This window comes from Ammospiza caudacuta, chromosome 9 (assembly GCF_027887145.1).
Source record: "Ammospiza caudacuta isolate bAmmCau1 chromosome 9, bAmmCau1.pri, whole genome shotgun sequence".
Taxonomy (NCBI): Eukaryota; Metazoa; Chordata; class Aves; order Passeriformes; family Passerellidae; genus Ammospiza; species Ammospiza caudacuta.
The window spans coordinates 7,708,102-7,722,391 of NC_080601.1; the positions used below are offsets into that span (position 1 = coordinate 7,708,102).

Below are 14,290 nucleotides of genomic sequence, written 5' to 3' on the forward strand. Positions count from 1 at the left end.
ATGGCTTTGTTCTCCTTGGTGGGCTCTTCACAGAGGGTCTCTGTAGGGTCTCCACAGCCTATGGTCAGGCTCGTGCTGCTGCTGTGGTCAGGAAGGGTTTATTATTTGGTTTGAAGCCTTTTGAAGTTGTTATTTGCCTTTTTTTGTTCTGTCTGATGGCGTTTCCCCTTTCAGCTGGACATGGTTTGGTTCTTTTTTCTTTCCTTTTTCTTGATTTGTTTGAAACTACTTCATATTTGAAGGGTGCTCTTGCTTTTAATATCCTGGCTCTTGCTGCCGCTCAGGCACTCCAGATTCCTGCTGACCTCTCCTAGCACCATGCTGGATGTGTTGGCTTTGTCCAAATCCCCATGTGCCTCTGTTGAGATTTCATTCTCTTCATCAGCTCCTTCAGCTGCTCTTTGAATTCTCTTTTGTGACTTTTCAAGTGGTGCTTTTATATGAAACCTCTCTCCAGCAATGTTAGATCATGATTTTTCTCTTACAAGGAGGTTCTCCCAAAGGTAGGACTTTGAATTGGGCCTGGCTTATCTTTTCTTATCTATCACGTTCTTGTGGCTGCTCAATCCCTGAAAGTTTCCAAGGCCAGGTTGGACAGGGCTTGAAGCAAGTGGAAGTTGTCCCTGCCCATCACATGATGATTTTAAGGTCCTTTACAACCCAAACCGGATCACAGCCACCCATGCTCATCCTTTGGGTGCACAGAAATCTCATCCTTCCTTGTTTACACTGGAATTTCCAGCTACAGTTGATTTTATAATTTGTTTTGTTAAGCTGATTTAGCACAATAAATTACTCTTTTTTTAGGACAGGCTGTTTGGTGTAGCCTTCCTGTCTCCAGCATCTTCTGGGGGTGTAATTCTGCCATCCCAGAGATGGCCCTGCCATTCCCCTGTGCCAAAATAACCTTCCTGAGAGCTGAGACCTCCTAATTCTCCTCTTCTTCACCCTTAGACCTTTCCTGGATGTTTGTGCATGCACAGGTGCTTTGGTTTTCCTGCTTCTCCACATTTTCTCCAAATGAACCCTTCATTCTTCTGCCTTTTCCTGCCTTTTGCCAGGTAAAGGTTGTTTGTGTGGAGGTGTTGAACTCTTCCTGCCTTGCAGAGTCCATCCCACGTGGAGCCAAAAGGACCTGCATGGCCCAAGATGTTGGTTTTGCTTTCCAAAGCAATGCTCACACAAAAAGCAAAATCTCAGCAGGTAACTCCAATTAGAAGTGGGTTTGGAGCAGGGAGATCCCAGGATGGGGTTGGTTCAATGAGCTCTTCCCACATTTTCATCTGTCTGCACGAGCAAACAAGGGGTGCACCAAACCCCTCTTTGTGAGGGAAAATCTGTTTCCTGCCTGCTCCCATTTTTCCAGTAGGATTTTCTGTGATATTCCCTTCATTCCTCTTCCATGTCACCTCTTTTTTTCCCAAGTAAATTAGGATGGAAAATGGAACAGCTTCTACCAGCAGTGGCAGCACGGCTGGAGCATTGGCCAGAGGGATAAAGATGGAGTGCCAGGAAACAGGAAATGGCTTCCCACTGTCAGAGGGCAGGGATGGATGGGATATTAGGAATTAGGAATTGTTCTCTGGGAGGATGGGCAGGCCCTGGCACAGGGTGTCCAGAGAAGCCCCTGGATCCCTGGAAGTGCTCAATATGAGGTTGGAGAAGCCTGGGATGCTGGAAAGTGTCCCTGCCCATCGCAGAGGTGGCACTGGATGGGATTTGGGGTCCCTTCCATTCCAAACCATTCCATGATTCCATGCAATGCCCCTCCAGCCCCTGGAGAAGGAACACAGGCTCTCTCAAGGTAGAGCTCTGCCTCTTAGCCAAGCTGGAATCCCTCTTGCAAGGGATTAACTCCCACAGGGAAAAAATTTCCCATTGGGAAAAAAGAACCGAGGGCAAAACACTGGCAGAGCTGCCTGAAACCCCTGGGACCTGAACAAATGCACAGTAAGTGGTGAACACAGCGAGTTGGACAAATAAGTGTGTCTGACATCATCAATTTATTGATCTGTTCCCCACATTCCTTAAAAAATTTAAGAAGAGAAAGCTGCAACCGAGTTGCCATGGTGACCTTTCCCATGCAGGTCCTGCCTGGAGGCTGGAGGCACAAGGGCTCCTTGGAGTTGACACCATTTTTGGGGTTCTTGGGATCTAATTAGCACTTTGTAATTAGCTGGGGAGATTCCATCTTCCACTACTGTGATTAGAGCAATTTCAAGGTGTAGTTAGGCTGAGCTTTCCTTGAGATCATGTCTGGCTTTCCAAAGGTGGAACTGAGGCTCTTTCCCAATGAATCCCAACAATTTTCCCTAAAATACCTTTAGTGTTGTTCAGTGGTACCTTGGAATCCAGTTTGGGATTTATTGGCCTTGCATAGTTAATTTGGAATTTTAATGCAAAATTCTTGTTTTCCTAAGTTGTTTTCCATGTTCCCCTTGGTGTTTTCCAAAAGAAAAAAAATCCCCAAGGGATCTATAGGTATTGCCTCTGAATTCAGTCAGAAAAGTGAAAGGAAAACCCTTGATTCCTTCTTTTCCAAAGAGATTTTATTGTCTATAGATCCAAACTGTTGAATCTGAAACTAATGAGGACAAAAGAGGGAATTCAGAGAATTCTCTCCTTTTTCATCAAAATACTCATTTTTCCCCTTCTAAAATATTCAAGGGCATTAAACATCACTGTGGGAAGTTTGTTTTTCATGGCCTTTGTGTTATTCCTTTAGGAGTTGGGTGGGTGTTCTCACAGAAATCTGAATCTGCTGAATCTGGGGGTTTAAACCCAAATTTGCCCCAGGAATCCATGATTTGAATATTAGTTTATTTGGCTGTTGATAAATAACATTTTACTGCTTTTCCATTTTATACCAAATATTCCCAAATTCCGAAATGCCATTTTATACCAAAATTTCCCAAATTATTCCCCATAAATTAAAAAAAAACCAACCCAAATCCCCCCAAAATTCTGCAAAATTTCCCCAAAAAATCCCCCCAAATTGCCTAAAAATAAAAAAATCCCACAAAATTCTCCCCAAAATCCAAGAAATTAAAAAAAAAATCAAGAAAAGGCGACAAAAGTTCCCCCCAAATTTATTAAAAATTCTGAAAAAAAATCCCAAAAAATTTCAAAAAAATTTATTAAAAATTCTTTAAAAATCCCAAAAAATCCCCCCAAAATCCCAAAATTTTGCCCAAAACTCCCCTGGATTTGGCTCCTGGTGGTGCTGCCAGTGACCAAGGTGAGTGCCCAAAAAATGCCCCAAAAAGTGCCCAAAAATGCCCCAAATATTTCCAAAAAATGGCAAAAATATCCCCAAAAATAGAAAAGAAATTCCCAATGGGCTGAAATGAGGTTGTGAGAGGTCTGAGTGCAGCATTTGAGGTGTTGTGAGGGATCTTCTGCTTTTCCTTAGGATTTTGTTCACTGGGCCAGGATAGAATGTGCTGTGAGGCATCTTTATGGTCTCCAGCTAAAATCACCCAGAATTAAAACAAGAGACCAGGAAAAAGAGAGGGAAAAGAGAAGGAACAACCCCCATCCTTAAGCAATATCCTCTAATACTGCACAGAACAGGAAACTCCACCAGAGGAAGGAATACTCCACATCCTCCCTCCGCCCCTTTTAATTAAAATGGATTAAAATCTGGGGGGGGTTTAATCAGACTATGCTGTAGGGTGTCTTGTTTGAACTATTTCAGGACATTTTAGCAGGAGGTGGGGAGAGTCCTGTTGGAAGCATGGAGCTGCTTTTTAGGAGCTCAGGATGAACATGTGCATCTGAAAAACAAATGCACATTTCCATGTGGATCTCCCTGTGACTTCCAGAGAAAATCAGGGGCTGTGTTCCCTAAAAACTCTCTTTGTGCTCTTCTGAGAGCACCTGGGCTCTGATCTCCATGGAGTTCCCATCAGTTGGCATTTTCTATCCCATTTTTTTGGCTCTTGCACCAAAATTGTGGCTTTTTTTGGCCCATCAATATCTTGTAGATGTTTAATGAACAATTCCACAACTTGTGGGGAGTGGAGAGGTTGAGATTTTGGGAGCTCAGACTCTTGAGGGCTCAGACTCTTGTGATCTTTAAAGGGAGTGATGAACTTCTCTGTGTTACAATAGGAGAGGATCCTGTGTGAATATCTGGGTGGGAAAAAAGGTGAAATTTGCATTTGAAGGGGTTTTCTCTCAGATGAGGTCCCACTGTGGGGTGGGAGGCACTGAATCCAGCAGCACGAGGCGTTCAGTGAGGTATCACCAATCTCTTGGCACATTTAGGGCTTCAACAAAACTCTTTTCAGAAAACCCAGACTTTTCAAAGAAACACTTTCTGAGCTGCTTTGGCTGCATTTCAGTGTGTTCAGTAACAATTCTGGGTGAGACCTGTGCAAAATCCAAGTCTTCAAAGCCCCATAATGCCAACAAATCTCTTTGTTTAACTACTGAACTAACCTGGGATGAGCTCAGCTTGCTGCAACAGCACAGTATCATGTTTGTGTTGCTGAGCTCTCACTGAAAAGTGATTTGCTTTTAAAAAGGAGAGGGGATAAGTGAACCTGTGAGTATTTAACCCTATATATTTAATTTCAGATCCCCTTCCAGAGGAAGTTAGAGATGCCATGGCTTTAACATCTGGTTTAGCTTTGAGCTGCCACTCAAAGCTCTCTTTCTGTAAGAAAATCTGAAGCAGGGGTGTGTAATTTTTTCCTGATGTGAAAGGCTGTGAGTTCAGGTGCTGGGGCATGCAAGAGAAATTCCCAGCCCTTAAACCATGGACTTGAGAAGAATTTCAGCCTTTCTTTTCCATGCAATGGTGTGGTGGTGTTCACAGGGGTCCCAGGACAAGGGAAGAGACGAGAATCTTGACTCCATGTTTCAGAAGGCAGATTTATTATTTTATGATATATATTATTATAAAATAAAATTATAGATTAAAACTATACTAAAAGAATAGAAGAAAGGATTTCATCAGAAGGCTTGAAAGGAAAGAAGTGGAATGATAACAAAATCTTGTGACTGACCAGCGAGTCCAATTACAGCTGGACTGTGATTGGCCATTAATTAAAAACAATCACATGAGACCAATCAAAGATTCACCTGCTGCATTCCACAACAGCAGATAATCTTTGTTTACATTTCATTTCAGCTTCTCAGGAGAAAAGACCCTAGCAAAAGCATTTTTCGTAAAATATGTCCGTGACACAATGGTCTCAGCAGCTGCAGCTTCAAACCCAGTGGCACCACCAGCATATGTCTTTTAAAAATCCAAGGAAAAAGCTCTTGGTTTGGATTTTTGAAGGTGTCAGATGTGGAAGGCAGTGAGAGGAGCAGCTAAATCTGGAGTTCAAGCCACCTCAGAAGGGTGGGCTGGAAGGAGACACCTGATCTAAGGAATACCTGGGTTTTTATTCCCATCTGTTTACCTTGGATCCATCCACAGATCCATCTTTTCACTCTTTCAGTGTGGTTTGCAATTAAAAAAAACCAAAAAAATTGAGAGTAGAAGATGAGTTTTATGTTCTTCTTCTTGGTCTTCCTTGGGGCAGGGCAGCAAATCCTCATCTGGAGGTAAATCCTCTCTGAGCAGCCAGGGTCAGTGGGTGGCATCCATCCCTCCCTGGACTGGATTGGCATTATAGGGTAGCTAATCCCAGGCAGGAATTATTGATGGAGAGATCCTGGAATAATTTTGGGATCTGAACTTGTGAGCGAGCTCATAAATGGCAATAATGTGACCGAGCTGGGAATTAATTCAGTGGTTCTGTAATGTTTGTGATGAACAGGAAAACAGGCAAGGAGCTGGGCTTTTGCTTGGAATGGCAATTTTTCCTTGGAATGGCAGATTTCCCTGAAAGGAACTTTGGGAAGTTCCCAGGTGCATTTGTGCATCATGAGGAGATGGGCATGTGGTACGCAGAGGAAGGAGCACAGAGGCCTTTCACATGATGTTTCAGGTTTTAGCTTTTATATTTTTCAGATTCTGTGCTGCTGTAGTGTCTGTGGGTCTGAGCTTCACATTAGGGGATGGTGAGAAACAATTCCTTCTCTAGCTGGGGACCAAGGACAAATGATCCAAATTTCAGACCCAAGAGCACAAACAACATGGACTGAAGAGAGAAAAACAAGCAGGATGGGACTTCATATTCTAAAGCTGTAATTGCACAATTAACTCCAATATACAAATGGAGCAGAACTGATCAAAGTGACAGACCCCGTGACCAGGTGTCCATTTTGTGCCCATTTTGGTTCACCTTGGGTGCAGCCCTGGCTGGGCTCTTGTGCTGCCCAAGGTGGATCCATGGAGGAGATCCTTTTAATAAATCCCTGCTTTATTCTTTAACTCTGTTCTAGGCCAGCCTTCTCAAGGCATCACCCCTACATGCAGACCATTGTTATTCCCTGCTCTCACTGCCTACTCTGCCCGAGGGGCATTTTGGGGCCAGCACCCCCTTCCAGCTAATCCATGGAGACCTGGGAGTGCTCAGATCCTGGAGAAGTCTGGGGAGGAGGTTTGGCCTTTCCCAACAAGGCTTGGTTTCATGCCCTGGTTGTTTTTTCTTGCTCCAAAAGTTTGTCAAGGAACATCTCCCCCCAGAAGTCCTGACCCCATGGATTGATATCCAGAGGCAATGCTGGATAAGACGGGTTTGCACCTAGGATGGGACCTCTGAGAAGATGAGTGGCACTACACCACTAAGAAATAGGGATTTGCTCTCAGTGCCTCCCAGGAATTTGCTTCCAGGCATTCCCAGGCTCTGGATCCTGCTGGTTGTGTCAGTGCCCTGTGACTGTCCCTGCTCCCCTCAAACAGGGCACATTTGAAGCTCAGCATCTCATCATGAGGACACAAGGTGCTTTTGTTTTCACTTTCACCTCTTCCTGGATTCCCCATTGCCCCAAATCCCTTGGAAAGATGTGATCCTGAGCTTTTCAGAGCCATTGGAGCCAGCAGGGGAGGGAAGGGAAGGGAAGGGAAGCTGTGGCAGCCCTGCCACCATTTGCTGCATCTGCTCCTCCTTACATCACTTTCAAGGATGTCACCTCCTGGTGACAGCAATTGCAGCCATGTCCCTGCCACTAGCCATTATTCACTTTCACTCAAATTTGACACAGCACAAATCCAATCTAGGGAGCTTTACATGATTTCAGGGTACCAGGCAGGCAGGGTCTCATGGATGGACCAGAAGCAGTGGGTTATTTCATCCCAGCTAAAATATGGGCAGTTAGATGGAGAGTTATAATAGCCACAGAACTGAAGATTTGGGGGAATTTTTTCTTTCTTTTACACAGATTATTTTTTAATTACTCCATCAGAAGCAGCATTTAATAAGAAACAAATTGTGGCTGCCCCATCTTGGAAGTGTTCAAGAAAGGGTTGGGAGCAGCCTGGTCTAGTGGAAGGTGTTTGGAACAGCAAGATTATGAAGGTCCTTTGCATGCCAAACTATTCCATGATTCTCTGACCCCTTTAGAATCTCACTGTATCTTAAAATAAGGAGAAGACTTTTAGTTGGCACAGAAATAAGGTTTAGTTTTGGGGTGTATTTCCCTCCTCACCCCACCTGTGGATCTCAGGCTCACTTCACCTGTGTCTCCTTGCCGGCTGGCTCTGATCGTCACCATCCAGGTGCTGCAGCTCCACTTTTCCCAGTTTTTGCAGAGATTCCATAATTTCCATCTTCAGAAATGCATTTCCTCAGTGATGGGTGAGGTAGTGATCAGGCTGACCAAAAAACCAAATAAAAGGCTGCTTGTTAAACAAAGCTGGTGTCTGCCAGTGGGGAAGGCTCCCGAATTCTGGGTTTATCCCCCCAAACTGGTGGCATTTGCTCAGATCAGGGTGTTTGGTTCTCATTTGGTTGCAATTCCTGGCTGGCTGGCAGCCTGCAGGTGGAGAGGAGCCAAGTTTTCTCTGGAGATGACAGTTTGCTAACAGATGTCTGGTGTTTCCCAACACAGTTAGGATGGGAATCAGGAGCTACTTCAGAAGAGCTGAGCAGTTGGGTAATTGCAAACCTTTGCTCCTCACATTTTCTAGTTCATCAGCTGCCTGGGTAACACAGTTATTTAATTATTTTTGTTGTTGTTCATTGTTTTAGGAGGCAAAGCTTGAAATATCCTAGGAGGCAGTGGCTCATTTAAATGCTGGGAAACCTCCAGGAGCATGAGGAACAACAGGATTTCCTCTCCCCTTGGGCACAGCATTGCCCAGACATTTGGGCTGTGGCTCCTGCACTGCTGTTTCAAAGGATTGGGATATTGGAAGGTGGAATTTCCCCCTGATTGCTCTGATGTCTTGTATGTGGTGCCTGTCCGTGCCCAAGAGGAGCCTGAGGCCAGGCAGCTCCTCAGGAACAGGTATTTTATTTGGAGGCAGGGAAAGCAGTGGTGTTCCCAAGCCCCAGCTCTTCCAGAGGAGGTTTTTTGCCATTCAGATTCACAGTAAATCTGGGAGAAGAGCTTGGAGACTCTGCAGGATGCTCCTGCCTAACTCAGAGCTGAACATCTCCTGTGCTGCTCTCTGAGGTCCCACTCTGCTGTCACCTTCAGGAGTGGGCTGTGAGCCCTGCCAAGGGTGGGCTAGTGTCAGTAGGTGACAAAAACCTGCTTCAATAAGCAAAAAATTCCATGAGGAGCACACTGGGAGTTGATTCCTGGTGTCCCACCAGCTCCTGTGAAAAGCTCAACCTTCATTTTAAAAGCTCTTTAATAAAGACTGTTCATTGCTTTTGGATCACACCTTCCCTGTATCTTTTCTTCTTGTGCACTTCAAGCTGGAATTTTCCTGGCATTTTGACCTGGGATGAGCAGCACAATTACCAAAATATCCAGGGAAAGGCTCTTTTTTAATTACAGCTAATTCCACTGGAGACAAACAAGCCCAGAAATCCCAGTGCAGGAAGCTCAGGCCTGGTGTGTGCACGGCTCCAGAATGTGCCTGTGATGCCACTTGTGCCTCCAAGGTGTCTTCCCAGCACTCCTCCCATCAATTAATCCAGGAATTTAAACTCTTCCAGAGTCACAAAAGCATGTGATTATTTGGGAAGTCTCCAAGCATGGCATAAGGCTGGGATTTACAATAAAACTGCTTGATTAAAGAGGAATTGCATGAGGTTTTGGCATCTCCAAGGTGGAGAAAAGCCCCCTGCCTAAGCAGAGGTGGATTTGTTCCACAAAGGGGTGAGTTATTCCCACTTAATCCTGCACAAGTGGGGCCAAACTGTCCCTGCTCTCATCCTGCCTCTGTTCTGGGGCTGGGGCACAGCTGGCTGCACACAATGCTGTGCCCTGGGCTCTGGGATGGCCCTGCTGGAGCCACCCTGGAGCCACAGCCAAGCCACCCTGTGAATATCCCAAACATTCCTGACTTACAGATTCTTTATGCTGATCCAGAAATGAACATTTTCCTACAGAAAAATATTAATATTTTAATATGTTAAATATATTAAATATGTTAAATATATTAAATATATTAAATATATTAAATTTGTTAAATATATTATTATTATTACTATTACTATTACTATTACTATTACTACATAAATATACAGAAGCTGCCTTCTGTATTCCTTAGCACTTCCCTCCCAGTGCCTTTTTATTTTGGGAGGTAAAATCAAACACCACAGATGATTTTTACCATTGTTCTGTTGAGCAAGGAGAGCTCACACTACAGAACTAGAGGAGCTTCTGTTCAGGGAGCAGCATGCTCAGCTTCAGGAATTTGGAAGGAATTCTAAACTCCTTGATGAGGATCATACCCCTGGGTTCTGGTTTAGTTTGGGAATATTTGTATTTTCATCTTTTTATTGAAGATATTTCTCCTCCAGCTTAGCAGGTTTGGAATGCATGACGACTTAATTTATAGGAATTTGGTGTTTAAGTGGACTTGGACTTTTGTAGCTGGGAATAAAACAGAATTCCAGTGGCACTGTTGTTAGTGGGCATGGGAAGGGCTTGTTTGTTTGCTTAATTTTACCTGTGTTTTGTTTCACTGCATATTTTTAGCATTTCTTTTATGGTTTGGAGGTTTGTTGCACAGTATTTAGGAAAAAAAAAAAAGCATCCAATTTGCCTCATCTGCTTTGCTGCACTTGTGTGTTCTCACTACATCCAAGGAGTGTGACAGAGGGAATTGGCCAAGGGATTTCCCAAAGCAATGCCAAGAATGCAGCAAGTATTTTTCTAAGCAAAATAATGCAGGGGTTTTTTCCACTTGTTCCAATGCAAATCCAGAAGATTTCAGCTTCCTTACCCATGGAAGGTGTCCCTGCCCATGGCAGGGAGGTTGAAATCAGGTGGTTTTGAAGGTCCCTTCCAGCCCAAACCGTGGTGTGACCCTGAAATTTTACCTCTATTTGTTCATTGGCAGGAAATTTTCCAAGCTGGGATTTCATCTTCCTGGCAATTAGAAATCATTAAAGTTGTTCAACTGTTCTGTCCATTCATCATGGAAAGGAGAGGCCCTCACTGCTCTGTCAGCCCTGAAATGATGGCTGTACTGTGCTTTGGAAGGGGACATTTCAATCCTTTTTTAGTGCCAGCTCAGCGTTCGCCTCGTGATGAGCACGGAGGGATCAATGAGCAGCTGTGGCACACAAGGTTATCCCAAGTTCACAGCAGGCTCCGAGCTGATTGGCTTCCAAAGTCAGATGCCTCAGGAGCAAGGTCACCAACAGGATCTGGTGACAGCATAAAAAACAAAGCAGAGCTGAAGTCATTTGTTGACAGCAGCCCCTGGGAGAAAATTGTGCTTTATTGCCTCAGATTTGGGGCTTTGTGATGTGACCTTTCACATTGTTGGACTCTTATTTGTAGGTTTCCCTTTTCACTTGGAAAATGATGGAGTTTTGATCTCAATCTCCCATTGGCATTGAGGTTTTAAATAGAGCAGAGGAGGTGGTTTGAAGTGAATCTGTTAATGAAATAATCAGGGTGGGAATGTCCCAAAGCTGGCCACGGGAGTGGGATGGTGGCTCATCTTCCCACTGCTGTCACCCTGCATGAGCAAAGCCTCCAGTGATTATTCCCTACTGTTAATTCCAAGCTATTCCAGCTAAAATGAAGCCTTGCACCCTCCAAGCCTCTCTCCATAATCCAGCCAACTCTTATCCCATAAAGTCACCCACAGCCAAAGGTCGGACACACCCAGGGACTCTCCGGCAGACAAATGTCACATTTTATGGAGGGAGTGGATCCTTCTCATCCATTTCCCCTCCAAGCCTTTCTAAAAATACCCTAAACCTTAACAAGGAGCTATTTTGGGGGGATTATGGTCATGGACAGGCATGGGAAGCTGATTCTGGCAGGCTTGCTCGGGTTGGAGTTGCGTGTTCCTTACTCAGGCGCGTGGTGTTGTGGGGATAAACAGAGAGCATCAGGATTTTGGGACCTCCTGGCTTGGGATGGCTGCTCTGAGTGGGTTTAGAGGAGGAGAACAAGTGAAGATATCCTTATAGAAATGCTGATCTGTGCCTGAAGTCATTCATTTCAGGCATTTGCAGCTTTATCAGATCTGATTTCATAAAACCTGGCTGGGATTTCTCTCCGGGGACCTTTAGTGATCCTGCCACTTCCAATAAACATTTATAGAAACTGCTGCCAGCCTGTGGATATGAGAAACTCTTAGGAGAGACTTCTATCTTCCAAAAAATCCTTAAAGACACCAAAATATTTACAAGCAAACCTCACCCAGGAGAAGATGACTAGAAAGTGCCCAGCCTTGGGAGCTGCAATGCAGTGCCAGGCATTGGCTTTGCACCCTCAGTAGGGATGTTTGCTATGGAACAAAAAAAAAATTAAATTGAAAAATTTGGAAAACCGTGCCCTCCGGAGCCATGCTGGGATTGGGAGCAGCAGAAAAGTGAATTTTGAGAGCTGAGATGGAAGTGCAGCAGGTAAAGGCTGGCCCAGGCTCCCACAGCACGGGGACGGTGGCGGCTCGTGCCGCTCAGGTTTGCACCTCTAAGAAATTTCCATTTTTTCGCCTCAAAACCTCCAGATACGAAGCCGAAGCTGCCTTCTTTGCCAACCTGAAACTGTCGGATTTCAACATCATTGACACCCTGGGAGTCGGAGGCTTCGGGAGAGTGGAGCTGGTAGGTGACCTCTTCTTTGTGTGACATCCTCATGCAACTGCTGTGTTAAAAGCTTAATTTTCTTTGTTATCATGCCCCAATAACCCCGAGAAAAATGATCTGCTGGGATTGTCTAGTGAAGCAAGCTGACTTACATTTCCTGAGACATAAAAAATGTACCAATAAATGCTTTGCAGTAGGCAAGGAGGATTTATATCCTAGGCTGGGAGAGGAATGCACATCTCCTCTCTCTCTTAAATGGTTTATGGCATTGATTTATTATGGCCTTTTAAAAACAACCTGGAGGATTGGGTGAGTGCTGGGATTGGAAGAGCAACTTAAAATCTTATTTAACCAGATTCAGAGTAACAGTAGAAAGCCTCTCCCTCACATTTTTTATTCAGTTCTAGAGTGGTTGCACTTGGTTATCCTCCAAGCTGAACACTCAGCACCCGACCCATGAAAACACACCCCAAACAGGGTGCACAAAAGACAAAATCCAAGCCTGCTTTTTGCTCTGCTTGGAGCTTTGGAGCTCTGTGTTCTCCTTTAAAGCAGAGCCAGAGGGGAGTTGTTTGCAGCACCAAGGCAACACAAAACCTTGGAGTAGGAAGAGGGACTTGGGTTACACCAGGAGGAGCTCCGGACACCGGACACTCGTGCAGAATGTCAGGAACTCCTGCAAGCCCGGGCACAGGGGGAACGGAGTCCCTGTTGCCACCACAAAACCTCAGAGAAGCCTCCTCTCCATAACCCTGTGGGAGCTGAAGGATAGTAAAATGGGCAAAACCGAGTGGTTTTGGTGGTTATTTGTGATGTAAAGAGGAGATTTGGTGTGCAAAGCTCAGTTTGCACTTCCCTGACTTTTTCTGACTAGATATGAAATCCTGTGGAGGAAAGAACATCTGTGGGCCCTTCCTGGGATTTGGGGTTTAATGTGGGATTATTTTGTTTATAAATATTCAATTTATGAGTATTTTGAAGGAGTCAGCTGCTGAGGATGCTTTAGAGCAGGAGGTCGTGCTCAAGCTCTCTTTTGAAGTCCCTCCCTCATCTCCTGACACCAGGGATTTGTCCCCTCAATTAACATCTGCCTTCTCCACCCTGTAGTGAGGGGCCCACCAGCCTGGGGCTTGGTTTGAGCCTTGGGAAGGTTTTGGGTTCATTTTTAAGGGGTTTTGCCAACCTCAAAAACTTGGGAGGCGCAAAGTTTGTGTCCATGAGGGGTTGCTGGTGGGACCCTCACCAGGGGCCATGGCCAGGTGACATGGACAGCCTTAAAGTGACAAAAACTCCACCCTGGTGATGTGAGACCCTGGCCCAGGTGAGAGGAAGAGCAGGAGATGCTCTGTCCCTTCAAGGTGTCAGCTCGAGTAGAAATATTCCATTCTGAGCAGATATTCACACCCCAAAAGCCTCCAAGAAACCCTGGAGCCACCTGAGGTAGGAAAAACATTCCCAGAGGTTTTCTTCCAGGGCGGGTACCCCTCTTCTGAACAGGAAAATTCTGAATAAACTCATTTTTTGTAGCTCTGAACTGGACACAGATAAAACATATTTAAAAGCGTAGCTCAGCACACCAGATTTTGTTGGTTTTTCTTGACCACAGAAGGAAATTTTGTTCCAAAGCCAAAAAAATACTTCTTTTGTCAAAACTGAGCCTGGAATTGCTGCCTCATTCTTCCACCTCCTCCATTAAAAACATGGTTTATTGCTTCGGGCTAAAACCACGAAATATATTGGAGGAATCAGCTCTTTTATTGCCTGAAAATGGAAGTGCAGGAATTTTCCTGGCAAACATTCCCAGTTTTTGTGCTTTCCAGGAGTAAAATGGATCAAAAAAAGTGAAGGATGTGGCAAGGAAAAGGGATTTTATAGCTTTGGGCACAAAGCCTCAGAATGTCACCACTGGAGATGGCTAGTGGGGGAAACTGGAATATCTGGGACTGGGATTGTCCAAGAAGGAATAACATTCCATGGATGTGGCTTTCCAGACTCCTCTGGGAATGCTGGTGCCTTGGAGAGGTCACCCTTTCCATACCTCCATGCACAAGGATATGGCTTTTAGGTCAGACGGCCTAAAATAGAAATTATTTTCAAAATAGAAATTATTTTCAATTCCATGGGTATTACACATGGAAATCCCCTTTTGTCTTGGTTTTCCAGGCAGTTTTGTTTTTTGTATCTCAGGAAAAAAAAATTCCAAAGCTTTGGAATGAGTGGTT

At 44.7% G+C, this 14,290-nt stretch overlaps 1 protein-coding gene across 2 annotated transcripts in view; it reads left to right on the plus strand.

The window, feature by feature from the left end:
• PRKG1 (protein kinase cGMP-dependent 1) overlaps positions 1 to 14,290 on the plus strand; it is a 351,680-nt gene that overhangs the window by 312,692 nt on the left and 24,698 nt on the right. For both annotated transcript variants that reach the window (XM_058810052.1, XM_058810053.1), the window contains one exon: positions 11,990 to 12,086. In XM_058810052.1, coding sequence (XP_058666035.1) covers positions 11,990 to 12,086 — 97 coding nt within the window. The remainder of the gene's footprint in view (positions 1 to 11,989; positions 12,087 to 14,290) is intronic.